General features: G+C 36.5%; 2 protein-coding genes across 4 annotated transcripts; one reads left to right on the top strand and one right to left on the bottom strand.

Annotated features, from left to right (window-relative positions):
* Nucleotides 1-2,490: 2,490 nt before the first annotated feature.
* Nucleotides 2,491-13,204, bottom strand: ppef2a (protein phosphatase with EF-hand domain 2a). Its single transcript, XM_087794724.1, has 15 exons — nt 13,076-13,204; nt 12,846-12,900; nt 11,877-12,052; nt 11,700-11,814; nt 11,457-11,503; nt 10,777-10,943; nt 9,446-9,482; nt 9,235-9,384; nt 8,288-8,641; nt 6,584-6,769; nt 5,268-5,410; nt 4,780-4,886; nt 4,412-4,578; nt 4,253-4,340; nt 2,491-2,744 (listed from the first exon to the last, which is right to left on the bottom strand). The coding sequence occupies exons 1-15, from the start codon at nt 13,142-13,144 to the stop codon at nt 2,491-2,493; spliced, it is 2,115 nt and encodes a 704-aa protein (XP_087650850.1). The 5' UTR covers nt 13,145-13,204.
* A 3,398-nt stretch (nt 13,205-16,602) lies between these two features.
* Nucleotides 16,603-22,455, top strand: LOC148087549 (flavin reductase (NADPH)-like). 3 transcript variants are annotated; one of them, XM_087789290.1, is made up of 5 exons: nt 16,603-16,664; nt 18,942-19,102; nt 20,108-20,309; nt 21,206-21,370; nt 21,493-22,455. In XM_087789290.1, the coding sequence occupies exons 2-5, from the start codon at nt 18,968-18,970 to the stop codon at nt 21,654-21,656; spliced, it is 666 nt and encodes a 221-aa protein (XP_087645416.1). In that variant the 5' UTR covers nt 16,603-16,664; nt 18,942-18,967; the 3' UTR covers nt 21,657-22,455. The 3 variants fall into 3 exon arrangements, with proteins under 3 accessions (XP_087645416.1, XP_087645424.1, XP_087645432.1); XM_087789298.1 differs by having other exon boundaries at nt 16,620-16,664; nt 18,947-19,102; XM_087789306.1 differs by lacking the exon at nt 16,603-16,664 and adding an exon at nt 16,940-16,952 and having other exon boundaries at nt 18,947-19,102.
* The last annotated feature ends 1,207 nt before the right edge of the window (nt 22,456-23,662 follow it).

Here is a 23,662-nt window from a genome sequence, read left to right as displayed (position 1 = left end):
TTTGTTCTTGTTCTTGTTTTTATTAATCTTTGGTCTGTGTTGCTATGTGCTGGAAAAACAATTTTACCGACGAAGACCTCCAGAGTTTTAAAAATAAAACTAGCATTGACCTAAAATCAGAACCTTGAGAAACCTTAAAGAAACATGTTGTGTTTAGCAATATCTCTGCCTCCAAAAAAGATAATGGATCCCGTGTCGTCTTTCTTTTTATTTTGTAAAAAAAAAAGACCTTGGAGATAAAAGCTAATGGCTACATAAACAAAATTAAAAAAACCTCATGTATAGATTATAACAATTATTTTGATTGACACACGGACATAAATATGAAGCTAAAGTTAGATTGAAATGTTAATCAAATGAGAGAAATTCAGGTTAGTCGTCTAACAAGTCAAACTGAGGGACAAAGACTTCAACACAACTTAAGGCCAAAAAAAGAAACACATTTCATTGAAAAAAAAGGTACTTTATTATCTCAATAAGGACAACTTTTATAATTTACGATGCAAGTTTTGTTCTCTTGTCCAGAACAAACCTAAATCCCTTGTTTTGCCTTCAATTTTCTATCTTTATTTTCATCTCGTGGACTTTTTCTCGTGAGCCTGAAGCTTCTCTCAAAGCTCGGTCAGTCAAGCAGACTGAGTTTTGAGGAGCTCTTTCTCTACTGTACCCCCACCTGCAGACACCCAACAATGACCCCCTCCTGCTGAAGACCTCAACAACCAACTGTCTTGTCCTCCTTTGTCCTACTTTCCAGAGCTCCCGCTGGGGGAAGGGAGCATCTTGTGAGGACTATTGAATAGAGACTTAAAAAAAAGAAAAAAGTATTGTGGCGGCAAAAGATTGATCCTGAGTGAGACATGCAACCTTTTATTATTCACTTTTAACTATTTGTTTCAAGGTTTATTGGAACATTTATTCTCAACTACCTGTTTTCTTAATGATAATTGTTTCAGAATTATTTTATAGAAAGAGCTCGGATGGTCTTTGAACGCACCAGTGAAACGACTGAAGTTAGCAGTTAGCATTTGATTTAATCCTTCTTCGTAAATGAAAACAAAGTTTAAGTACTTTTTAGCAAATCATTTATTAAATATACGTGTGTTATGAACGTGTTAAAAACGGATACGTCTCCGTAAATTACTTGTAATGTTGCTCAAATAACAATTTTATTCATAGGTTTTTTTCCCCCCGAGATGCTAATGTTGCTAAGTGTCAAACTTCTTTTTCACATTTAAATTATTATTCAGATTTATTTATTTCTTCATCATTTGTAAGATTCAAGTTGTGGTTTCGACCAAACGTTTAAGATTTAGTTTAAAGTTTTACATTTAATATATAATTCAGTTTAGAAAAAAGTAATTATCATAAAGTTAGCAACTTGAGAAAAGATAAGATTTAATTAATTAGTTTATTTATTTATTTCAACGTCCTCCATCTCATCCGGAAGTTAGCATTAGCATCCATTAACCCTAAATTCTCTGTAAAAAAAACCCCAGCATTAAACAATAAAACAAACCAGGTTTTGTCCTTTAGCTCAGCTCTTTTTCCACCTCAGTGGTGAAGGTGCTGCGCAAACATCCATCCATGTCCATCCTTTCCTCACTCGTGAACAAAATTGAACTTGATGGTGTTAAAGTTATAGAAATCCATCAATTTAACTAATTTTCTAACTGAAAAACTTACGGTCGTTTCATGTGCGAACAAACTGGTATCTGGCGCTATCTAGTGGAAGTAATTAATAACTGCAACACCTTGATTAGAAAGATATATATTTTTTTATTCTTCTAACATCTCACAGCAACACACTCGAAATAATCGAGAAGCATTTACATTTACTTACAACATTTTTATTTTTTAAATAAACTCAAAATTCTATGTATTTTTTGTCCATTTTGTATTTAAAATACACTTAATCAAGTAAAATGATGACATTTTCTGCTGACTCAACAACAACAAAATACAATATCAATTGGCAACATCTTCTACCGCTAAGGCACCAGCAACTTTCATTTATTTGTGCATATTCTTTGTGATTCTCTACAGCCTGTTTTCTGACTCAATAAAAGAAAAATCCGTAAAAAAAAAATTATCTGAATAAAGTGACGCCATTATTATTATTTATTTTTTCCAAATAAAATACTGAAACTTTGCTGAGCTACAAGACAGTTTGTAAGACTTAAAGCTGACACAACAAAAATGTATTGAAGTTAAAGAATTTATTTCTAAAATAAAGATGCTTATTCGTGTGTGAACTTCAAGTATTTAATTCAAGTTTTTTTTTTAAATAAATAATTGTCTAAGATGAGATAGAAACTATTTAGTTTGATAAAAGCATTAAAAACCATTTAAAAGATCAATTACTTTGACCTACATGATGCTCAGATTTAATCCACTTAAGGCATTTTTTTCAGTTTGAAGCTAAATCAATTTTAATGAATTTAATTATTATTTGTTTTGAGATGTTTTTAATGATAAGATTTAAATGTGTCCTCAGACGTTGGGGTTCTCGTCCAGCTTGGTGAGGTCGGTGTTGGTCCCCATGAACATGCTCCTTCCTCGCTCCAGGCGGCTCTTCTTGTCCGTGAGCCTGAAGGCCTCCATGAACTCGTCGATGTCGATGCTTCCGTCGTGGTTGCTGTCGATGCTGACGGCGAGGTCGGAGATGGCCTCGTCCGTGATCTCCATCTTCAGGTACACGCTCAGCAGCTTCCACGTCTGCCGGAAGTCCTCCATGGTGATGAAGCCTGAGCGGGACGAGAAACGTGTTTTATTTTGAAAACGCACATCCGGTTTTATTTCCGGGATCACCTGTTTAAGCTGTCAGTCATTGAAGATGTAAGTTCTTAACTTCGTTTTTTACACTTTTATAAGCGAAAAAATACACCAATATCTGTTTATAAAGATGTTTGAGAATTCGTATTTAGTCTGCTAAATAACCAGGAAGCTTATAGCTTATAAAACAAGTCCATGAGTATTATTCTAAATTGTTTGCTACAATGCTAAGCTAGCTGCTACATTGTTTACATTGAGTGCTAACAACATATTAGCGAATTACTTAAAATATCATAAGTCAATTGTAGTTTATTATAAATTATATTCTTTTTAAATATTTTTGTGGCCCTTATGAGGTCAAACAAAATTCAGTCAGATCATGTAGAAACTGTTTTTATCGTATATATTCTATTATTTATTACTAGTTCAATTTATACGAATATAGGTCTTTATTGCATGTCAGCTAAGGGAATATTATTAATATATTTTAAAATGTGTTTCTACATAAAACTAAATAATACAGTTTAATGATATGTTTAGCCTATTTAGCTTTATTTTATTAGATATATTTTTGTCACTTAAGTTTCTTTTTTATGTTCATTTTAAGTGTTCACATTATGTTCAGGCTTATAGCTTTAATTTAATACTTGATTTTATACTTATATAGAACCCTTAAAAATGTATTTTCCTGACATTGTTTTAGACTTTCGACGGTTCTATAAGTATTTCAGATACTGACAACAATATAATATCATCTAGTACGGTACAATTTCAGCATTTTATACAGTGGCTGTTCGTAAGGATTGAAAAGTATAAAAACAAGTTATAAAAGAAAGCTTAATATGCTCTAAATGTTGTTATATTTTAATATACAGACCTTTTATTTATATTCACCTAAATATGTTTTGGGGAATAATTATGACAAGAGTCCTAAAACAAAAATGTATATTTGGAGACAAGTAATGAATTATAGAAATGCATACAAAATAAAAATGGTTAGATTCTTTATCCAGGTTATTTATTGAGTGTATCAATCCTCGTCGCAATTTTGCAAATTTATATTGAGTTTTAAATTATTTTACTCATACTGTGCCAAGCTAGTTAGTATAATTTTGAATTTAAAACAAATCTAACCTGCTGGCTCATCTATATATTTTAAAAGTGATACTAAATTTTATAGAAGATTTTATATTTTGAACTCGTCAGACAGTTAAAAATAAACAAAAGTTGGAATCTAGAACGACGGCCTTCATTAGCCTTAGTCTGAATACAGCCTTTTTTCCACATCAGTAAATACATCATTTAAAATAGAAAATGTATGTACATAATATATCTGAACAAATATAAAACTGTAATTTTCACACGTTTAAATACTTTTGGACTCGGTGTAGAGCCAAACCTACAACCACATGGAGGGATCACTTCATCACTCTGGCTGTGGAACATCTTGTTGTCCTTCACTGGTAGAGGTCGTAGTTACCTGAGTTGTCAGTGTCGACGATCCTGAAGATAGTTTCCAAAGTGGATCGATGTCTGTACAGCGTCTCCAGGATCCCCTGGTCGATTTGCTGCGGAGGAACAACACGTGAGCGAGAGCAGGAAAACAAACATTTCTTCAAGGCCACGCTGATGTTCTCACGTCAGAGTACAGGCCTTTGATAGCCAGCTCGTTGAACCACTCGTTGTAGTCGATCAAGCCGTTGACCAGCTTGCCGGTGACCAGCTGACAGCGCAGCATCCTCCATGGGATGTCCAGGTTCATCACGCTCTCCAGAGCAGAGGCCCAGTCGTTCAGGGTCAAGAGGCCTGCAGAGAGTCCAGATGAGTTTGAGCTTCCAGGAAGATCTAAGATTGTTATTAAACGTGTGAAGACAATGCAGGTAATTTAAGTAAACGTGGATCATAATGGGCTGAAACACAAAGAGCTCACGTTTAGCTCCCCCTTGTAATTGACCAACAAAAGCTGAGTTTAGTGTCAGAAACCTGACCCTGTGGGACCAGACTCACCCGTGTTTTCCTCGTCTAACTTTTTGAAGGCACTGGTGAGGTCCGACTTGTGGGAAAACAGCTGCTCTCTCAGAACCTTGAGGGCAGAACGTTCGGTTCGACCGACGCTGCAGTGGTCAGAAGTCAAAAATAAGTAAAGAAAATAACAATAATTACAGAAAATGACAGAATTATTAATGTTTAAATGCAAGAATAGACAGATATTTAGTTGTTTGTTTTTTTTAAAGCAAAGAGTTGCAAAGACTTAATGACAGTTGTGGAACAATAGTTTGGTTTCTGGTCAATATTATTTAGAAGAGAAAAATGTTATTTTTAACATTAACTGTTGTGGCGCTTTACGTCCACAAGGGGCAGCAGACGCCGGTGGAAATAAATAAATTTAAAACTCTAAATGTAAGAATAAAACTCTTGAAATAACAAGCAAACTATTAGCAGGATTGTAACAGCTTTAGTTAAGGATTAAAATGAGTGTATTTGGCGTTCCACACCTTTGTCTGACCGTCAGCTCTCTGGTCTGGCTGGTGGCCTGATACTGGACCACGTAAGGCACAAGGTCTGGACCCAGCTTGACGTAGGCCCCTCTATTGCTTCCTATGTCGTAGTAATTGGAGGCGGAGAAGAGGGTGAGGACCTGGGGAAAAAAAGTACAGAAAAATATATACATTTTTTAGTTGAACATAATCACTAAAGATGTGTGTGTATGAGAAAAGATGCACTTAAATATCCATTTTATACCGTACCAATAATTAAATTATATGTATTTTATATCTGTATCTATATCTATATGTTTTAAAGCCTGTTTATTCTCAGTGAAGTGTGTATAAAAAACTAAAAGTTTATTATTATTATAATTTTCAGAGCGTTTTCTCTTATTTGTGATCCATTTAATCTTCCGGCTGCTAGATGGCAGCAGTCATTACTTCCTCTGCAGCTAAAGTAACGATTAAATCCCGCCAGACCTCGGCGATGACTGAGGATGAGAGGATACAGTCGATACTAGCTTGGACATATTTTGGTTTCAAAACGAATGAAAGCATTTACGACTTCGTCAAGAGTCATGTGGTATGTAAATTCCGCAACACCAGAGTCAAGTACTCAGTACTATAACAATACTACAAATAAATCTAAATAAATAAAGTATTGCAATGCATTGTTGCCCCTGTATTGTGATACGTATTGTATGCCGACTCTTGTCAATACACACCCCTTATAATAACATAACAAAATAATTTTACCTATCCCTATTCTTCTTTAAAAATAAAAAATAACCTACTTTCCAATTACAAAATCCTAAAATAAAAAAATTAAAGATTAGGGAAGGTGATATTGAATGACAACTACCTTTCTTCAGACTCCAAATATTTTGCCACTGTTTCTCAAATTACTTCTAAGTACGGGGGTCAATCTGATGGTAGGTCTTATGCTAGTGGAGATTCAAAATGGCGGATCAGAGACTCAGAATATAAAGCGAGACTTTATATAATGTGAGGGTATTGGAAGAAAACAAAAAAAAAAATGTGAATGCAGTCTTTTGTCTTTCGGTCCATCAGGTCCTTAAAATTAGTTGATCTAATTTATATAATATGATTTTCTCTCTGCCTGTGACACAATAAAATTTGGCCTTTAAATATGTAGCAGTTTTTTCTGATGGAAAGAAGACAGAAAATAAGGACATTTGATGATATACATATGCAGGTAATGAAGGCATCTGTCAGATTCTTTATTTTAATTTAATATTTAATATTTGTATATATATATATATATATATATATATCAGTTTGTAAATTCTTCTCTGTGGCCTCACCTTGCGGTTGTGACAGAACTCGTATCCCTCCTGCTTACACTCGTGTGAGCGGATGATGAGCTGCAGGTTATGTCTGTTCAGAAACTCCTCCGTCACATCGGGACCCCAGTAGCAGCCGCCGCCCCTCAGCTCGTTGGGTATGCAGCCGTCCTGCTTCATGGGGTCGCTCCACAGCAGGTCCAGGATCTGAGACGTACATACGGTCAGCATTATTAACATTTGTCATCGGTCGTTGGCAACACACTCTCGCACACAGATCAACAACAGCCTGCCATGTACGCAGCGTCTCTGGAAAGCAGATTGTCAGTGATGTAGAGATGACGCGCTGGATTAGTGGACTTTGCAGGCCTTCGGCACAAGTGCAGCAGGTCGACGGGGTGAACCTTGATTACTGACTCATGGCAGCTTTGCTAAGCGGTCAAGTCGAAACCGTAGCGCGTCACGGCCGATAAGACCGAAGACTGGCGTCAGAACCTTTAATGCGGTGTTAGGAACACCTTTGGATCTAGTCTTAGCGGAGATGAGACAGAATACTCAATTAAAACAGAGGGATCTAAGTTGTATTTCACAAGAGAGGAAATACAAGTGATTTACTTCTTAATTGTTAATTACAAAATGTTGAATATAAGGTGAAAACAACATATATATTATTGTGCGTCAGTATTTCCTTACACCACTAGTAGACACTGGAAAAACACACACTAGGTGTGTGCTAGAAAGGAAGCTCCTCCAGATCCTTCATAAAGATTTGTCCAGATCCAGATGAGGGTCCAGGACCCGCACAAGTTAATCATCAGTTTCTTTGACTTTTAATTAACTTTTATTGAAAATACTAAAATCTGTTCATCTGTTTTTGCCAGTAGAAAGATAAGTGCAGATGTGACTGTAATATTATCGTGTATCCGTGAGAATATGGTGATACGAAATGTATCAGGATACAGGGGCAATACATTACGATATATTGCGTTATATTGCGATACTGAAGGAACAAGGATATAATTGTGGTATTGTCCGAGTACCTTTATTTACAATTTACTTTTGACGATGTCGTTACTTCTTTCATTTCTTTTGAAACTGAACAAAATGTGTCTAAAAGTCAGCTTTAAAAGCTACTGGACTCGACTGTATCCCCTCGTCCTCAGTCATTGCTGGGACCTCGCGGGATTTTAATGTTCCTTTAGCCGCGGAGGAAATAATAACTGCTGCCATCTAGTGGCCGGATATATATAAGTATAACACAAACATTCATAAATGCACCGGCAATAAAAGTTTCTCATTCTGAATATTGGCATATTAATTGTATTTTAAATAATCTACACACACATTTACACACACTATCCTGAACTATAAACCATAAAAGAACTATGGTACCCCTGATACATTCGTTCATTCATTAAATGTCTACCGCTTTGTCCCTTAACGGGGTCGCGGGAAGACTGGAGCCTATCCCAGTATCATAGGATGAGAGGCAGGGGACACCCTGGACAGGACGCCAGTCTGTCGCAGGGCACACAAAGACAGACAACCATTCACACACACACTCATACCTATGGACAATTTCCCAACGTTCTCAATCAACCTCTGTAGGTTTTTGGACTGTGGGAGGAATCCGGAGTTCCCGGAGTAAACCCAATACTGTTGAATACCGAAACTGTTTCTAACAGCCCTAGACAGCAACATATCGCAGACACACAGATTCCTAACCTGTTTCCACTCCTCGTCCACGTTGTCACTGTTGATGGAGTCTGTAGATGTGGACGGGACGTCCAGGTGCTGGTCCAGGTGCTGGCCCGGGGTGTTGACCGCAGCCGCCAGAGGAGGAAACGTCGGCTGGCAGATCTGCAGCTGGTCCTCCATGTTGGTTTTGATCCGGTCGGAAAAGTCCTGCAGCGAGCGGTTCAAGAAGCAGTCCCGGGTTCCGATAGTCCTGGGGAACGCGAGCGAGGCCCGTCGCTGGAAGATCTTATGGTTGACCAGTTCGTCGTCCATCTCCGAGTCGATGGAGTTCCTGGGTTTGGTCGTGTGTTTCCTCTTGGGCGGCCTCAGCGCCGACACGTACTGGGAAAACACGTGAGGATATGAAGGTAGTTCAGTGCCATCAGAATATTGAACAGTTGAGGTACATTTTCAAATGTTGAAACTATTTTTTGTGGCATTGAAGCGTGTTTTTGAATAATTTTATTTAATATTTTGTATATTTAAAAAGTTGAATTTGTTCTTATTTTGAATTGAATTATAACGTATTTTCTGAATTCAATATTTTTTTAATTGTAGCTTTTTTAACTCCATATAAAAATGTTGGTATATTAATGCCACCAGATATTTAAATGATTACCGAGATACTTGATTGAACTCTTAGCCAATCATGTGACGAGCAGAAGATCATGTGATGACGTAGAAGCACTGGTGCGTTTTAATACTGAATTAAAAATGCTGTGAACTTAAAAATATTGAATTTAGAAAACCTTTTTTTTTTTTAATATTGGAATTAAAATATCAAAATGTATATGTGAAAATAAAAACATTAGATTTTTTAAATTTAACGATAAACAAAAAAAACTAATTCAATGTTTCAATGTATAAGTTATTGAACAAAATGATTTTTAATGAAGTGCATAAAAGCAACTTTTCAAGGACATGTTTCCACTCACGGTGTGTCTGTCGACTTTGGCGAGCGTGTTCATGTCGGTGGTGTCGGAGATCCCGCCGTGGATCACCAGCACCTTCTGGTCGATCACGGCCGCCAACGGCAACCAGCTGAAGATCTTCTGCAGCAGCTTCATGATGCGCTTGCCGTGCATCTGCGGAGAAGACAACGTTTTACATTCTGTTGTGCGACAAACAAACTCCGTCCAGACTTACTTTGTACTTGGTCAGGACTTCTTTCGTGAAACCGTACCTAGAAAACAAGTGACGAATAAACAAAGCTGTAGAATTTGATCCAAGATCATGTAACTTTCAATAATATGGTTTCATTTATTCAACACTTTTGACACTTTTGTTGTTTTGTGTTAAACAGTTTAAAATGTTAATAAAAAAAAGGTTCAAGCGTGACTAAGATCTGTAGAAATTAATTTGACACTTGAGATGATAAAAGTGAAATATTTTCTATGTTTACAAAACTTTCACTCTTAGGCTTAAAGTTTTTCTTAAACTGTAGTTTAGGTTAGTTTTTTTTATCCTGTGTTGTAGGACTGAGCAGTCTGGGCTTTCACGCTTGCCAGGATAGGATTTGATTGAGACGCACACCTAACAGAACATACACACCTGTCCTCACTTTGACTCACAACAAGAAAGAGCTGTCTTGCCTGCAGTTTATACAAAACTCTGCAGCGAGAATTCTGACCTGCTCTAGTAGAAGAACTCACATTTCCCCGATCCATAAAACTATTCTCTGGCTTCCAGTTTTTTTCAGGATCAACTTTAAAATTCTGGTTCTTACTTTCAGATCTATTCATGGTCAGTGATCTGATCCAGACTTACACCCCATTTTTTTTCAAATCGCAGTGGGGTCAAGATGACCCGTTGGCCCTGAAAACAATTGTCTCCGTCTCAAGGTAAACAACGTCCACCACTACATATGTATTTCTGGATGTCAGGGAAGTAGTTCTCGCTACAGTAATAGACGCCAGAAACGGAAAAATAATCAGGCACATCTACTTTATTTTCTTTTTACGCTTCTTGAAAATAAATGATAACATTTCTTTTCACACATTCCATTGTTGTAGTCGGTTTTATTTATTATTAATTATTTGTTAAAATGTCCATTCCAAGTGTGTAATTTGAAGTTCTTTTTACAGTACGAAAGTAACATTGTTATATTGCCTTGTTTAAATGTATTTATGTATCAATCAATTTCTTCTCATTTCATTATAATATGCAGACCTGGACTACAAAGAATTGGTGTTATATGTTGATTTTATTAAATGTTGTGTTGGTCATCTCATACAACGACATGTATAGTATTACAAAAATAAACTGAAATTGCAATATTGGATTAACTTTTTCCCCCAAACCATCCTATTGTAAAGATTTTTTCTTTCTGATTCAGGAACCGCAATTTATGTAAATCCCACTGTGACAAGCCTCCTTAACTCTTGACTCATGTGCAGCTGAATCTACTCCACGTTTGGTTCTTTGGACGAGATCGTCGATAAAGATCAGACAATCTCTTCCATTTCTGGAGCTTCTACCTGAGGTTTATGATGTGGTCCTCGTGGTTCCCTCGGTTGAGGTGCACGTCTTGGGGATAGACCAGCATGAAGGAGAACAGAATGAGCAGGATCTCGATGGAGTCTCTCCCTCGGTCCACGAAGTCTCCGTTGAAGATATACGGCGTGTCCAGAGACGGAACGCCGTTCTGAGCCGCAGAAACAAAACGTGGAAAATTAATGTATTTTATTAATGCATTTCATTATGCAATACATGAAATATAATACATTCATTTAGAATACAAAGAAATGTTATGTTGTAATTGTGCTACGAGCTTCTATGAAAGTGAGAAATGATGTAAACATTTGTGTAATTTATTAGACGCGTTTCCAAAAACACAACTTTTTTAATCATTAAGGTGATTGACTAATTGATGTATTGATTGATAAATAAACATTTATTTTTCCTCACATCGGGGAAACTTTAGTTATTTCAGCTGTTCACGAGGAAAAGATGAATCATACATGCTGAATACTGTACACATATTAAATATAACAAATGACAATAATAAATACAAAAATAAAATAATAATGAACATAAAAACAAAAATAATTATGTAAAATACGCACAGTAATGAATAAAATAATGATAAATTAAAGGATGTTCGATTTTTAAAGCTACGTCTTCTGGTCTTTTTGCGAAATTGTGTTGTTTTTTTTACCTTGTAAAAAATAAGCAGCAGATCCTCCAGTTGACCGTGTAAATCACCTGCGGAGGAAGAGAAAATATATACATTTAGAGTCAAAAAACATTGATATTAATATTAATATAAGAATATTGATGTATAAACGGTTTAACAGTTGATCTGTTGTAGTGAATTCATAATAATTGCTCTAAGGCATCAACATTAATGTGTTAAAGATGAAAGAAACTCAAGGTCGTGCTCATTCATTCCTGTACGTACCACAAATGGTGATTTCTTTACTTTGGCAGGTGGAGACGCGACTGATATTTGGCAACACCCTCAGCATCTTCCACGTCTCCAGCAGGAGCTGCAGGACGTAGCGAGAGTGCAACTGCTGCTGGCAAACACACCCGTCAGCTTCTTCAAGTCACAGTCGTAACCGTTTCTGAACCGAACCTTCTTGTGCCTGAACGCCTCCACCAGGTCGGCGGCTTGATCCACGGTCAACGGGAAGTTGAGGTGAGGCCCCGAGTAGATGTCCGGCACCTCGATGTTCTCGTAGCCGAAGTGCCTCTCCCACTCGGTGTCGCGGCAGACGTCGTTCTCTCGGAAGATGTGCGAGATCAGGTTCCCTGGAGGGTCACGAGGACAGGTGAGGGTCACGAGGACAGGTGAGCGTCACGAGGACAGGTGAGGGTCACGAGGACAGGTGAGTGTCACGAGGACAGGTGAGTGTCACGAGGACAGGTGAGCGTCACGAGGACAGGTGAGCGTCACGAGGACAGGTGAGTGTCACGAGGACAGGTGAGCGTCACGAGGACAGGTGAGTGTCACGAGGACAGGTGAGCGTCACGAGGACAGGTGAGGGTCACGAGGACAGGTGAGCGTCACGAGGACAGGTGAGCGTCACGAGGACAGGTGAGCGTCACGAGGACAGGTGAGCGTCACGAGGACAGGTGAGCGTCACGAGGACAGGTGAGCGTCACGAGGACAGGTGAGCGTCACGAGGACAGGTGAGCGTCACGAGGACAGGTGAGCGTCACGAGGACAGGTGAGCGTCACGAGGACAGGTGAGCGTCACGAGGACAGGTGAGTGTCACGAGGACGGGTGAGCGTCACGAGGACAGGTGAGCGTCACGAGGACAGGTGAGGGTCACGAGGACAGGTGAGCGTCACGAGGACAGGTGAGCGTCACGAGGACAGGTGAGCGTCACGAGGACGGGTGAGCGTCACGAGGACAGGTGAGCGTCACGAGGACGGGTGAGGGTCACGAGGACAGGTGAGTGTCACGAGGACAGGTGAGTGTCACGAGGACAGGTGAGCGTCACGAGGACAGGTGAGCGTCACGAGGACAGGTGAGCGTCACGAGGACAGGTGAGCGTCACCGTGAGTTGAGAGTTTAGGAGCTAGATTTAAAAAACTTACGCTCATTGCTGGACGGAGTGAAGTTGTCCATGAGGTAGCCGAGGAAGTTGTAGAGCTGAGGATGAGAGGCAAATGGTGAGGGTGAAGAGGAGAGTGCAGGCAGGGTGGAGCAGTTGGAGACAATCATGATGTGATAGCGAGAGTGAAACTCTAGTTGTAGGATTGACTCGGTAAAAACGGGTAAAGGTATAAATGTCGTTGCAAATGGAAGAAAAAGATTCTCTGGTCACCTTGATCTGAGCCTGTTCTCCGGAGTACTCGATGGACTGGAAGATGTGCCAGGTGTATCTTCTCCTCATCTCCGTGCGAGCAACATACTTCCTGTACCATCGTTGGATCAGGACGGCTGCTCTCAACGCTAATGACACGACAAACATGAAGATTTCTTACACGTTCATAGCTCAGTGTTCTATGAATGCACACGGAATAGACCATATAATTACATATACAGTAGTTATAAATATCCCACAAATTAGAGTTTGAAAATCTAAATTTGCTACACCAATGGAATAAGTAAATATATTTTTTGCACTTTTTAATTCAAGCTAATATTAAAAATGAATATGTAGTTGTGATTAATCTTTTTCTTTTCTTTTTTAATTTCCTAAAGAAAAATGTATATTTATGTTTGTAGACTTGTAATCCTTTTTTCTTTTGTTATTTTTCATACTATGATTACAAAATATATATATATTTTTACACTTCTCCATAAACTTTTTTTGGCAGAAGCATAACATAGTAATTCTTATTAATTTTTCAACATTAGTTACTTTCAAAATATGATTTTACAATCATAAAAAAGTGGTAAAATACATATATAACCAGGAGGAATTTAATAAACAATAACACCATCTCTTGAAACAAAACAAAAAGTGTCGGCAGCAACAACTTACTTGTAACAGCTGAAAGCATCGAGAAAAGAATAAACATTGGTGTAAAAAAACATTGATAAAGAAACAAACAGTCAGAATTTTAAACTATTATTGCAACAGATTTCTTTTTTTTTTTTTTAAATCACCTTTTCCAGAATGTTTGTGGAACGGGCTTGACTTGGAGACGCCACATCCCATGACTGGTCCTGTTTGGAAAACACACCCACAAACATAAATAGTTTGATCTACTAACGAATGAATTAAACAACCAACTGGAGGCCAAGTCTGTGAAGTTATTTTAAGTGAACCACAGGAGCTTAAATCTAATTTAAGAGGGTTTTAATAACCTAAAAGTTTAAAATAAAAGTACCAACTGGATGTAAGTTTTGTGGCTTTAAATAGAAAAAACAAATATATTATTGTTAAAAGCTAATATTAGCATTTAATTTAATAATTAAACAGGAAAACAACTCCACATTTTTGACGATTAAACCTTGTGTGACACTTTTAAAGACTGAAGGCTAAACATAATGAAAGTAAAGGGAGCGAGAAAGAAGAGTAAAAACTTAAGGAGCAGCCATTCAGTGAAAATCCAAAAATAAAACGTTCCATTCAGAAACTTCTCCTCCTTCCTGGTGAATGGAATCCGTGTCGTTGGACGGTTTGAATCTGTTCCTGCGTGTCAAGATAATCTCGTTACCTGCTGATTGACTCCTGACCGCGGCCCTCGGCCTAATTCCTGCCCAACACGACTGTTTTGATCTGAATTCTACGAAGGCTTAAACCAACAAATCTATATATATATAAAAAAAATAAGAACTTTAGGAATTAACTTGATTGTAAAAGCTTTTGTTTAATGCATTTTAATTGAAAATGATGTTGAAAAACCCAATTAAATGACTTATTAAGTGTCGATTCCTGATCATGTTTGTGAGTTAATGATGATTTAAAAAATGATTTTATCAGTCTTTGGCCTCCTCACAGCAGCAGATGGTTGACTGACGTCAGAGCACAGAAGTGTTCCAAAAACACATCAAACCCATCCACACAGGATTGTTGTCTCATGTTTTCTCTCCTATCTCGTCATCATGAAATCTTAAACTTCCGTACTCACTCGGTCACCTCCGGTGTCCGGTCACCTGCTCCTCGAGTTGTTTGTTTTGATCTAGTGAGTATTCATGTCTCCTCTCTCTCATCCTCCGCCGCTCAGCCCGGGATCAGGTATGAAAACAGCGCCTCGAACAAATCAGCCGTTTCCCGGCAAAGAAAAGGTTCCCGGAGAAGAAACGCCGTCTCTGAAAACGACCGGGTCTCCCAACATGCAGTTTTTTTTTCTTCCAGCTCCGTGTTTGCTCCGCCGGCCTGAGCAGAAGGCGGTTTAGTCTTGAGTCTCCTACCACACCGAGGTCCAAGTGGATTACTGCTAATTACTTGATGCGAGCAGACAGGTGTTTTCCCCCGGGAGGATGGGACAGCGTGGAAGTCAGGGAGGCTTACGATGGTCTTGCAACCCGAGGTCACCCGTGGTTTCTGACTTTTTACTGGGGAAAAAAATCTATATTAAAGTGGGGCAGTGAACAGATCTTTAGCATCACTTAAATGAAAAGGAGAAAATGAGCTTTTAAAATGATAAAAATATTTAAAAAATCAAAACAGGATTTTTTTTAATTTTTAATCCTCATTTTTCACCTACAAGCTTAACAATTACTTTTGTGTCCAAGTTTCTTTAACATTAATTTGCTGGGCATTACGTGTCAAAATATTCATTAATAATTTTTAAATATTACATTTGAGAATTGCAAATAATTCAAATACAATTTGATTCATTATCTAAAGAGATGTTTATATTTTTTTCTAAGTCATATTTTAGTATTTAAGTGTTTTTAAACATTAAGATGCAAGATAAAAACATTTGAATCAATTTTGGCTCAATTTTCCTTATTATTACTCCTTCTAAAAATCAAAAATCAAATTTATTTTATGGCATAATTGAAATTATTTTAAAGCTAGTTACAAGTTACAAGCAATGTGTGACATTAATCTTGAATTGATCTGATTAATACATAATACAATTTATATATTATTATTTATACATTATACACGTGTATATATGTACATTTGAATACATTTTTAGTAAATGTTAAATTTGAGAATTGCACATAATTGAAATACAATTTTGATTCATTATCTAAAGAGATGTTTATATTTTTTGTAAGTCATATTTTAGTATTTAAGTGTTTTCAAACTTAAAGATGAATTTAAAAACATTTGAATTAATTTTAGCTGAATTTCCGTTATTATAACTCTTTCTAAAAATCAAAAATAAAATGTATTTTATGGCATAATTTAAATAACTTTAAAGCTAGTTACAAGTTACAAGCAATGTGTGACATTAATCTTGAATTGATCTGATTAATACATAATACAATTAATATATTATTATATATACATTATACACGTGTATATATGTACATTTTAATACATTTTTAGTAAATGTTAAATTTGAGAATTGCACATAATTCAAATACAATTTTGATTCATTGTCTTAAGAGATGTTTATATTTTTTGTAAGTCATATTTTAGTATTTAAGTGTTTTCAAACTTAAAGATGAATTTAAAAACATTTGAATCAATTTTAGCTCAATTTTCCTTTTTTATTAATCCTTCTAAAAATCAAAAATCAAATGTATTTTATGGCATAATTTAAATATTGTTTAAGCTAGTTACAAATTACAATTTATATATTATTATACATGTATATATATTTGTAAAATGTAATACATTTATTTATATATACGTTAAACATCTTGAATTTTGCTGATTATAAAATGAATAACCAAACGTTACTCCCCTGACTGTTGCAGCGCTGCTGCTGCACTTGAACGCACCACCGGATGGCGTCACAGCGTTAGCTAACAACAAGGAAGACACGAGGAAGAAGCAGGAGGTAACGAACTGGAATTAAATGTAAACATAAGATCGCTTTCCCAGGAGTTTAAACGTGGCTCGATTCCGATATTTAGTTTTGGCTGAATTCATGTTAAAGTTCGTATATAAAGTGAGTGTTGTTTTCGCGGGGTTACAGGGGACACGGTGGGCGTGGTTCTGTGGCAGTTGGTTCATATTTTGACAACAATTTAATCTTTAACAATTTAAAATCCTACATTTAAATCTTGGGATCGCTCTTATTTCCCTGCTATAAAGACGTTATTCAACCAGACGCTCAAACTATGACGTAAGCGAATGTGTTATGAAATTTTAGGCAACGTGGAATTTATTATCTAAGTTACAACCTATTTCTGCTCATGTGACTATTTTAACATGATGATTCTGTTGGTATTTTATAGTGACACAGTAGGTTTGATAGGTGAATGAAACGTACAAGTTAAGTACAATCCTAAACGAGTAATATATTTGATTTTATATTATTAATATTCCATTAAAATGTAACATTTTAGGGCAAGAGGTGGACACACTTTGAACAGGTCTGTCTATGCAAGAAACACGAGAAACACAGACTCACACCTACAGACAGTTAAGAGTTTTAAATCATTTTGGAGGAAACCAGAGTAAACCCAGGCAAACACTTTTAGAACGTAACATTCCACAGATAAAGGCCTCAAGTCGCTTCAAGATTAAAGCAAACCAGCAACATTCTTAAAGTGTATTAACCAAAATATTGATTTAATTTCTTCTGCAAAATATTTTATCACTTTATCCTATTTGTCTTCATTCCAGGAATTTTTATTTTCTTAATGCTCCATTATATCGATTCCTAGATATATATTAAAGAACATAATACTTGCATTATCCCACAAATAATATTTCCACACAGACTGAAAGATGTTATTCAGTTTTTTTTTTTAAATGCCTTTAACTCAAAACAAAGTGAGGCGAATTTCTGTCCCACTGCGAGAACATGTGGCTCGACGCTCGTCATCGTCACGAATAATCGGTTATTTTGCAGATTTTGTAAGAACTTTTCTTTATACTTCCGTATGAATTGAAGTGTTTCTGCTCAACTAGCCTTAATGGCAGAGGCTCCGACCTCGATTAGATTACAGAGTATGACCGAGCGTGACCATCGGTTCACTGAGAGGTTTTTATCTTGGATTAGTGGAATAAACTTTAGGATTTTTTTGTCTTTATTGGTTGTTTCTTTTTAGTTGAATGGTCTCGTTGAACACGCTTTTCAAGTCGAGTAAATACACTTTTTATTACTCTGGTTATTCACATTTAGCCTGAAACTAATAAATGTGTTTGTTCTTAATAATAATAAAAAACTAAAGTTTCTGGATCAGAAACATTTCAACTTCTGGGTTTGAAGTTTCCGCCTGATGTTGTGTAGTCACAGGTGACAAGAAGTGTTGGTCAAAGTGATGTAGGAAGTGAGACAAATTTATACATTTTTAAAAATGCGTAATTTCACCTAAAATCTTAATTAATCAACAAAAGAGATTCAAAATCTTAAGAAACAAATTACATATTTTTTTCATTAATATTTCAGGATTTATTTATTTAAAGAAAAGAAGACATTTAAAAAAAAATCATTATTTCATATACATGTTATATAGTTCTATTTATTCCTGTTCCTCGTCTATAAAACCATCCATCAAACAAATAAAACCTTATTAAACTCCACTCAACTTTATTTATAAAGCGCTTTAAAAACAACAACAGTCGTTACAAAGTGCTGTACAGTGACAAGAAAGCACAGTTAAAACACACAACGGTAAAAACAATATCAAATAAAAACCACTTAAAACAGCTCAGAGTCTCATTCTGTGTTAAAAGCCACGGAATAAAAAGTGTGTTTTAAGACGAGATATAAAACAAGCTATTGCTAAATTTATGAACTGTTTAGGAATTTGTCAGGATTGTGTTCTTCCTGCAGGAGAAGCTTCTCAATCGTCCATAACAGTTGCTTCCAAATGTGACCTGTTTATTTAAAACATGTTTATTCTCCTGCAGCTCAAACACTAAATGTTTTCATCCATGTGTGCCATTAGAAATCATTCGTAACATGCTGGCAAACATTTACTTGAAGGCAAACTATAGAAGAGACTTTTAAATTCTACGTCACTCGGAGGAAATGAGCAGCTCAGCTGACAAACCACAGCCCGGACAGAAAAGACTTTTATGAAGTCGTCGTGATCACTTTTGCTCTTTTGCACCGAGCGACTGCAGAACCTCCCTCGTCAGTCCCTGTGATCTCTGTCCTCAGAACAGTGTTCCCACTCCAGTCCGAGGATGAAGATCGCCGTGCTGGGAGCCACCGGGCAGACCGGACTGTACCTGGTCAACCAGGCGCTGCAGCAGGGCCACCAGGTGATGGCGGTGGTCAGGAACCCCGACAAGATGACCGTGTCTCACGAGAATCTCAAGGTAATCATTAACTTCTGTTGTTCTGAGATAAAGTTCAAGATGAGTCAAAGAAGCAGTTAAACAGCAGAGATACTTATTTTTAAACTGACAATATGTCAAGAGATTAAACCTCCTTCTTCAAGAAAGTAGTACATGTTAAACAGAATATCATTTTTATTATTTACAACTCCCACTTACACAAGTTTGCTCCGGCCATACCTGAAGTATTGACGTCCAAGTTAGGCTGCATAGTATGAAATAAAATCCAAAATGTTTTTTCACACTTATATTTTTTTCACTAAAGAAAAAAAGGTAATTCAAAATAGATGTTGCTCTTAGTTTGTTGTAAATATTTTCTGGACTATAAGTTAGTCGTGGAAGTATATTAGTGACTTATTACACTTTTTATTTTAATTGAAATGGGTTTTTTTTAAGCATATAATTATTTTTTTCAATAATTGAATCCAATCAATTTTGTATTGAAATGTTAAATAGTTTTTCTTAATATAATTAAGGAGATAACTTGTTTTTTTTGTTTACATAGTCTTATATTATAATTCCAATAACACTGGTAGTAACAGTAACATTTTGTATTACATTTAAAAGACTACGAATGAAAAAAAATACTTTTTTAATAATTGGAATTAGAATATTACTCTATGTGTAAAAGAAAATTAATTCATTTAGAAAATTATCTAATTTTTAAATTAAATTATTAAAAAAAAAAAAACACAATTTTCTATATAAAATTAAAAAAATATATCTATTAAAACAAACCTTAAATTTAATTTTTTTTTAAAAATCATACCGTTGTATATTATATATATATATATATATATAAAGTCTCCTTCCATATACAGTAGGGGGCGCTCTTATTAATAATGCTGCAAGGTTGTAGAAGTTCACGGTTTGTTAGCAGTTAAAATAAGTACAATTCACACATGTTCACTGGTAGAAAACCAAAGATTAAACTGTTATTGAATTTTGATTCACTGCTGTCATTGAGTGTTGAATCCTCGCCTGCAGGTGGTGCAGGGCGACATCTTCTCCGCCGACAGTCTCAAGACTCACTTCCGGGGTCAGGACGTGGTCATGTCGTGCCTCGGCTTCCCCATCTCCTTCTTCTCCGGCGTCACGGGGTACACTCTCTCGATGGGCGCCATGGTCGACGCCATGCGGGAAGCCCGGGTCCAGAAGCTCGTCACCATGACGTCCTGGTACACCGACCGTGAGTCAGGCACCTGTCCATTTAAACCAGAGTTAATAGAGGAAATATAAAAGTGATACAAATTCTAATAAACTTTTGAAGGTAATCTTTAACTAGAGGTTAGGGTCAAGGACGCCAAATTTGGCCTGCCAAGTCATATTATGTGGCCCATTGGATTTCAAAATCAAATAAGGTTAATGTTCATTCTGATTTATTGATCTTTTTGGATGATAGTATTAAAAGGTAAACTATTGTGAAAACCCAACTCGTCTGACCCGCTCTCATGTTTCAAATGTTGAATCTTCCTCTCCAAGATACAGTAGGTCCCTCATCATGACCATGCTTTGAACTAACTACTTTATAAAGTCTGAAATCTTGGCGAACAAGAGGTTATGAGAGCGGAGTCTATTATGATGTAATAATGGTCTCTCTCCTCCTCAAGCCAGCTGTAATCACGCCCTGCTTTGTTCACACAACAAGTCTCTTGGAGGTGGAGACTTCTGGGATTTATAATGTACAATGACAAATGCTGGATGTTTGACCAATCACAGCAGAGTGGGTGTGGTTATGGTAAACAAGATTTGATCTACGGAAAAGTGTTTTCAGTGGGCGGGGCTTAAGATAATTTTCTGATGTAAATATTCCAATGAAAAGAGAGTTTTGTACAAACAGACACTGATGAGACAATAGAGTCCAACATCTTCTTAAGACTCACTTAAAACAAAACATTAGTTGAACTTTGAAGACCTGACAGTCCTGAAGAGCAAATGTAAACACAAATACTTCACATCTTGTCAGTTTTCTGGCACCAAAAACCTTATAAATATGATGTAGTTAGTAAATCCACTTAGTGCTACAGTTGTGTCCTGTGTGTGTGTTTCTGACCTGAAAGTCACAGACTAACCTCCGTCCTCCAGCCAACTCCGGGGGTCGCGCCTCTTACCTGGTCCGGTTCATGCTCCTGCCCATGATCCGGTCTGTCCTCGCCAACCAGTTGGAAATGGAGAAGTATCTCCAGAACGTCGAGGACATCCAGTGGACCGTGGTGCGTCCGCCCGGCCTCAAGAACCTGCCGGCCACAGGTGAGGAAAAGCTCTCGGGGGAAAAAACACGTTATTCAAGTTATTCCGTCCTGTGAAGCCTGTTTTTATATCGTCTATTTTCGTCTGACAATTATCTTGTCATTTTGGTTGTTCCTCCACAGCCCAGGAGTTTCTGACCCACGATGGCTACTTTGTTCCCGACGGCAGTGGGAACCCCGTGGGCACCACCGTGGCTCGAGGAGACGTGGCTCGCTTCATGCTCTCGCTGATCAACAGCAACGCCTGGGTGAAGAGATGCGTCTCCATGACGACCAAGATAGAATAGTTTGTAGAGTTTTGTTCGTACAACACGCCGTGAATACGTGCCGTCGATTTAAAAAGCACCGTCGAACAAAAGGAAATCTAAACTTGAAGAAGCTTTAAGTCATCTGTGAAATCCACCTCCTGTAACTATTGAAGATAAAAGGACAAAATGGGTAAATAGACATAAAATTTAAATTAAAAAGGATCAAACTGGAAAGCAAACTGAATGTGTTTCCCTTTAAAACCATAAATATGTCTTGATACATTTATTCTTGTACGGGTTTGTAATTGTTTTGTTAAAATAAGAAAATGATTCAATTTGCAATAATAAATACAATTTTGAATAAATCTTAACGCTAATTAAGACAGATGAGAACACTAGTATATCCATGTGAGAACCTGAAGACAACATTCATGGTCAGTTTTAAATAACCAAAGCTGAAAATAAAGTGAGTTAAAAGAGAAAAACTGAAACAAATAAAAGATGATCAAACAGCGAAATATCAAATGTTCTTACCTTAAAATAAATAGTTTTTTGACATCAACACATGTGTCTAAATATTCTAATACAGATGCTGACATGTACATTAACTCATGGCGTGTTCTTGTTTCTTGTTCCATGTGCCTTTAGTGAAGATTTCACATTTTTATATTTCTAAAAATGATCGCGAATAACTCTGCGGGTGATGTTGTAGTACCACGAACAGGTCGCTGCGAGGCGCTGTTTGACGGTATGGCCTGTAAATGAAGACATGAATAAGAAAATGTGATGTTTGTGCTAATCGAGCTAATGTCATTAAAGTGGAAATGAAAAGAGAAAACGTGGTGAGTTTGATTTTCTTTCGTTTTTGAGAAAAGTGTATTCGGGGAAACTTGGTGTAGTTTGAGGTATGAAGATGCAAAGAGTTACTACACTTTAACTTTTATAAAAAATGTGGAAAAGAATGTTTTTAACTAAGGCTAAATGACGTCTCGTCAAAATGTAAAACTACAAAACGATACTAAAATATTGCCGTGAAGTAAAGATGTGCAAAAGTTTCTCAATTCGTATTAAATTAATTAACTTTATCTTATTTAAAATACTTCACTTCTTTCGAATGTATTTGTCCTTTTGCTGCACAATATAATTTAATAAACGACATAAATAAATGTATCGAAAATCTGAGCAGGTTTTTTTAAATTTAATTTATAGATTCGAACATAAAGTCGTGACTTATTGTATCAATATATATTCCAGCAATGTTTTTCAATACCAAACTTAAAAAAAAGTTTATTTTTATTTGTATACCTTTTAATTGTATCAACTGAAAAAAAAATTCTGTTACACTTTATTATAAATCCTATCTATCGGCATCACAAGGTTAAAAACAGTTAAATAGAAATATACTAATCTTTTCTATATTGTGTTAATATATTTTATTTAAATTTAGAATCATTTGGTCACATGTTTTTTAAAATCTTAAATAGTTCTTTTTTGTAATACTTTATTTTTCAGGTTTTTCACAAAGACAAAATATCACATGTAGGTACATTAAATAGTTATTTTTAATCTATTTTAAAACAACTTGTCTTATAATAATTGATACTTAATTTCCTTCAGTGCTTGTAGTAAAGTTACAGCCGATGCTTCTCCGGTTTCTCTACCTTCATATGAACTATTACTTCAGCATCAGCTTGAAACACTGACGCACGTCTTCACCTCCTATAAGGTTTATCTATCTTTCTATCTATCTATACATTTTTTCAAGACTATCCGGTCGATCAACTCGCCGGCGTCATTCAAATCTTTCTCGGTCTAAAACTCAAACATTTCTGCTGGTTCGTCGTCGCGTTATTTGACGGGGAGCGAGATTAGCCTGAAGAATGTCATCTGATATCTTCTGGACATATTTGCAATAGTTTCTGAACTGGAGCGCAGAGATCACATGACCAAGGGCCATAAATAAGGATCATGTGTGAAATATGTGGTAGAAAAAAACAAAGCTCATTAACCTGCTCAGGTTTGTTTCATTACCCATAATTACCTGC

Source organism: Callionymus lyra, chromosome 1 (genome assembly GCF_982586985.1).
Source record: "Callionymus lyra chromosome 1, fCalLyr1.hap1.1, whole genome shotgun sequence".
Lineage (NCBI taxonomy): Eukaryota > Metazoa > Chordata > Actinopteri > Syngnathiformes > Callionymidae > Callionymus > Callionymus lyra.
The sequence above is the reverse complement of the archived record's forward strand: the minus strand, read 5'-3'. Positions and strand labels throughout refer to the sequence as shown.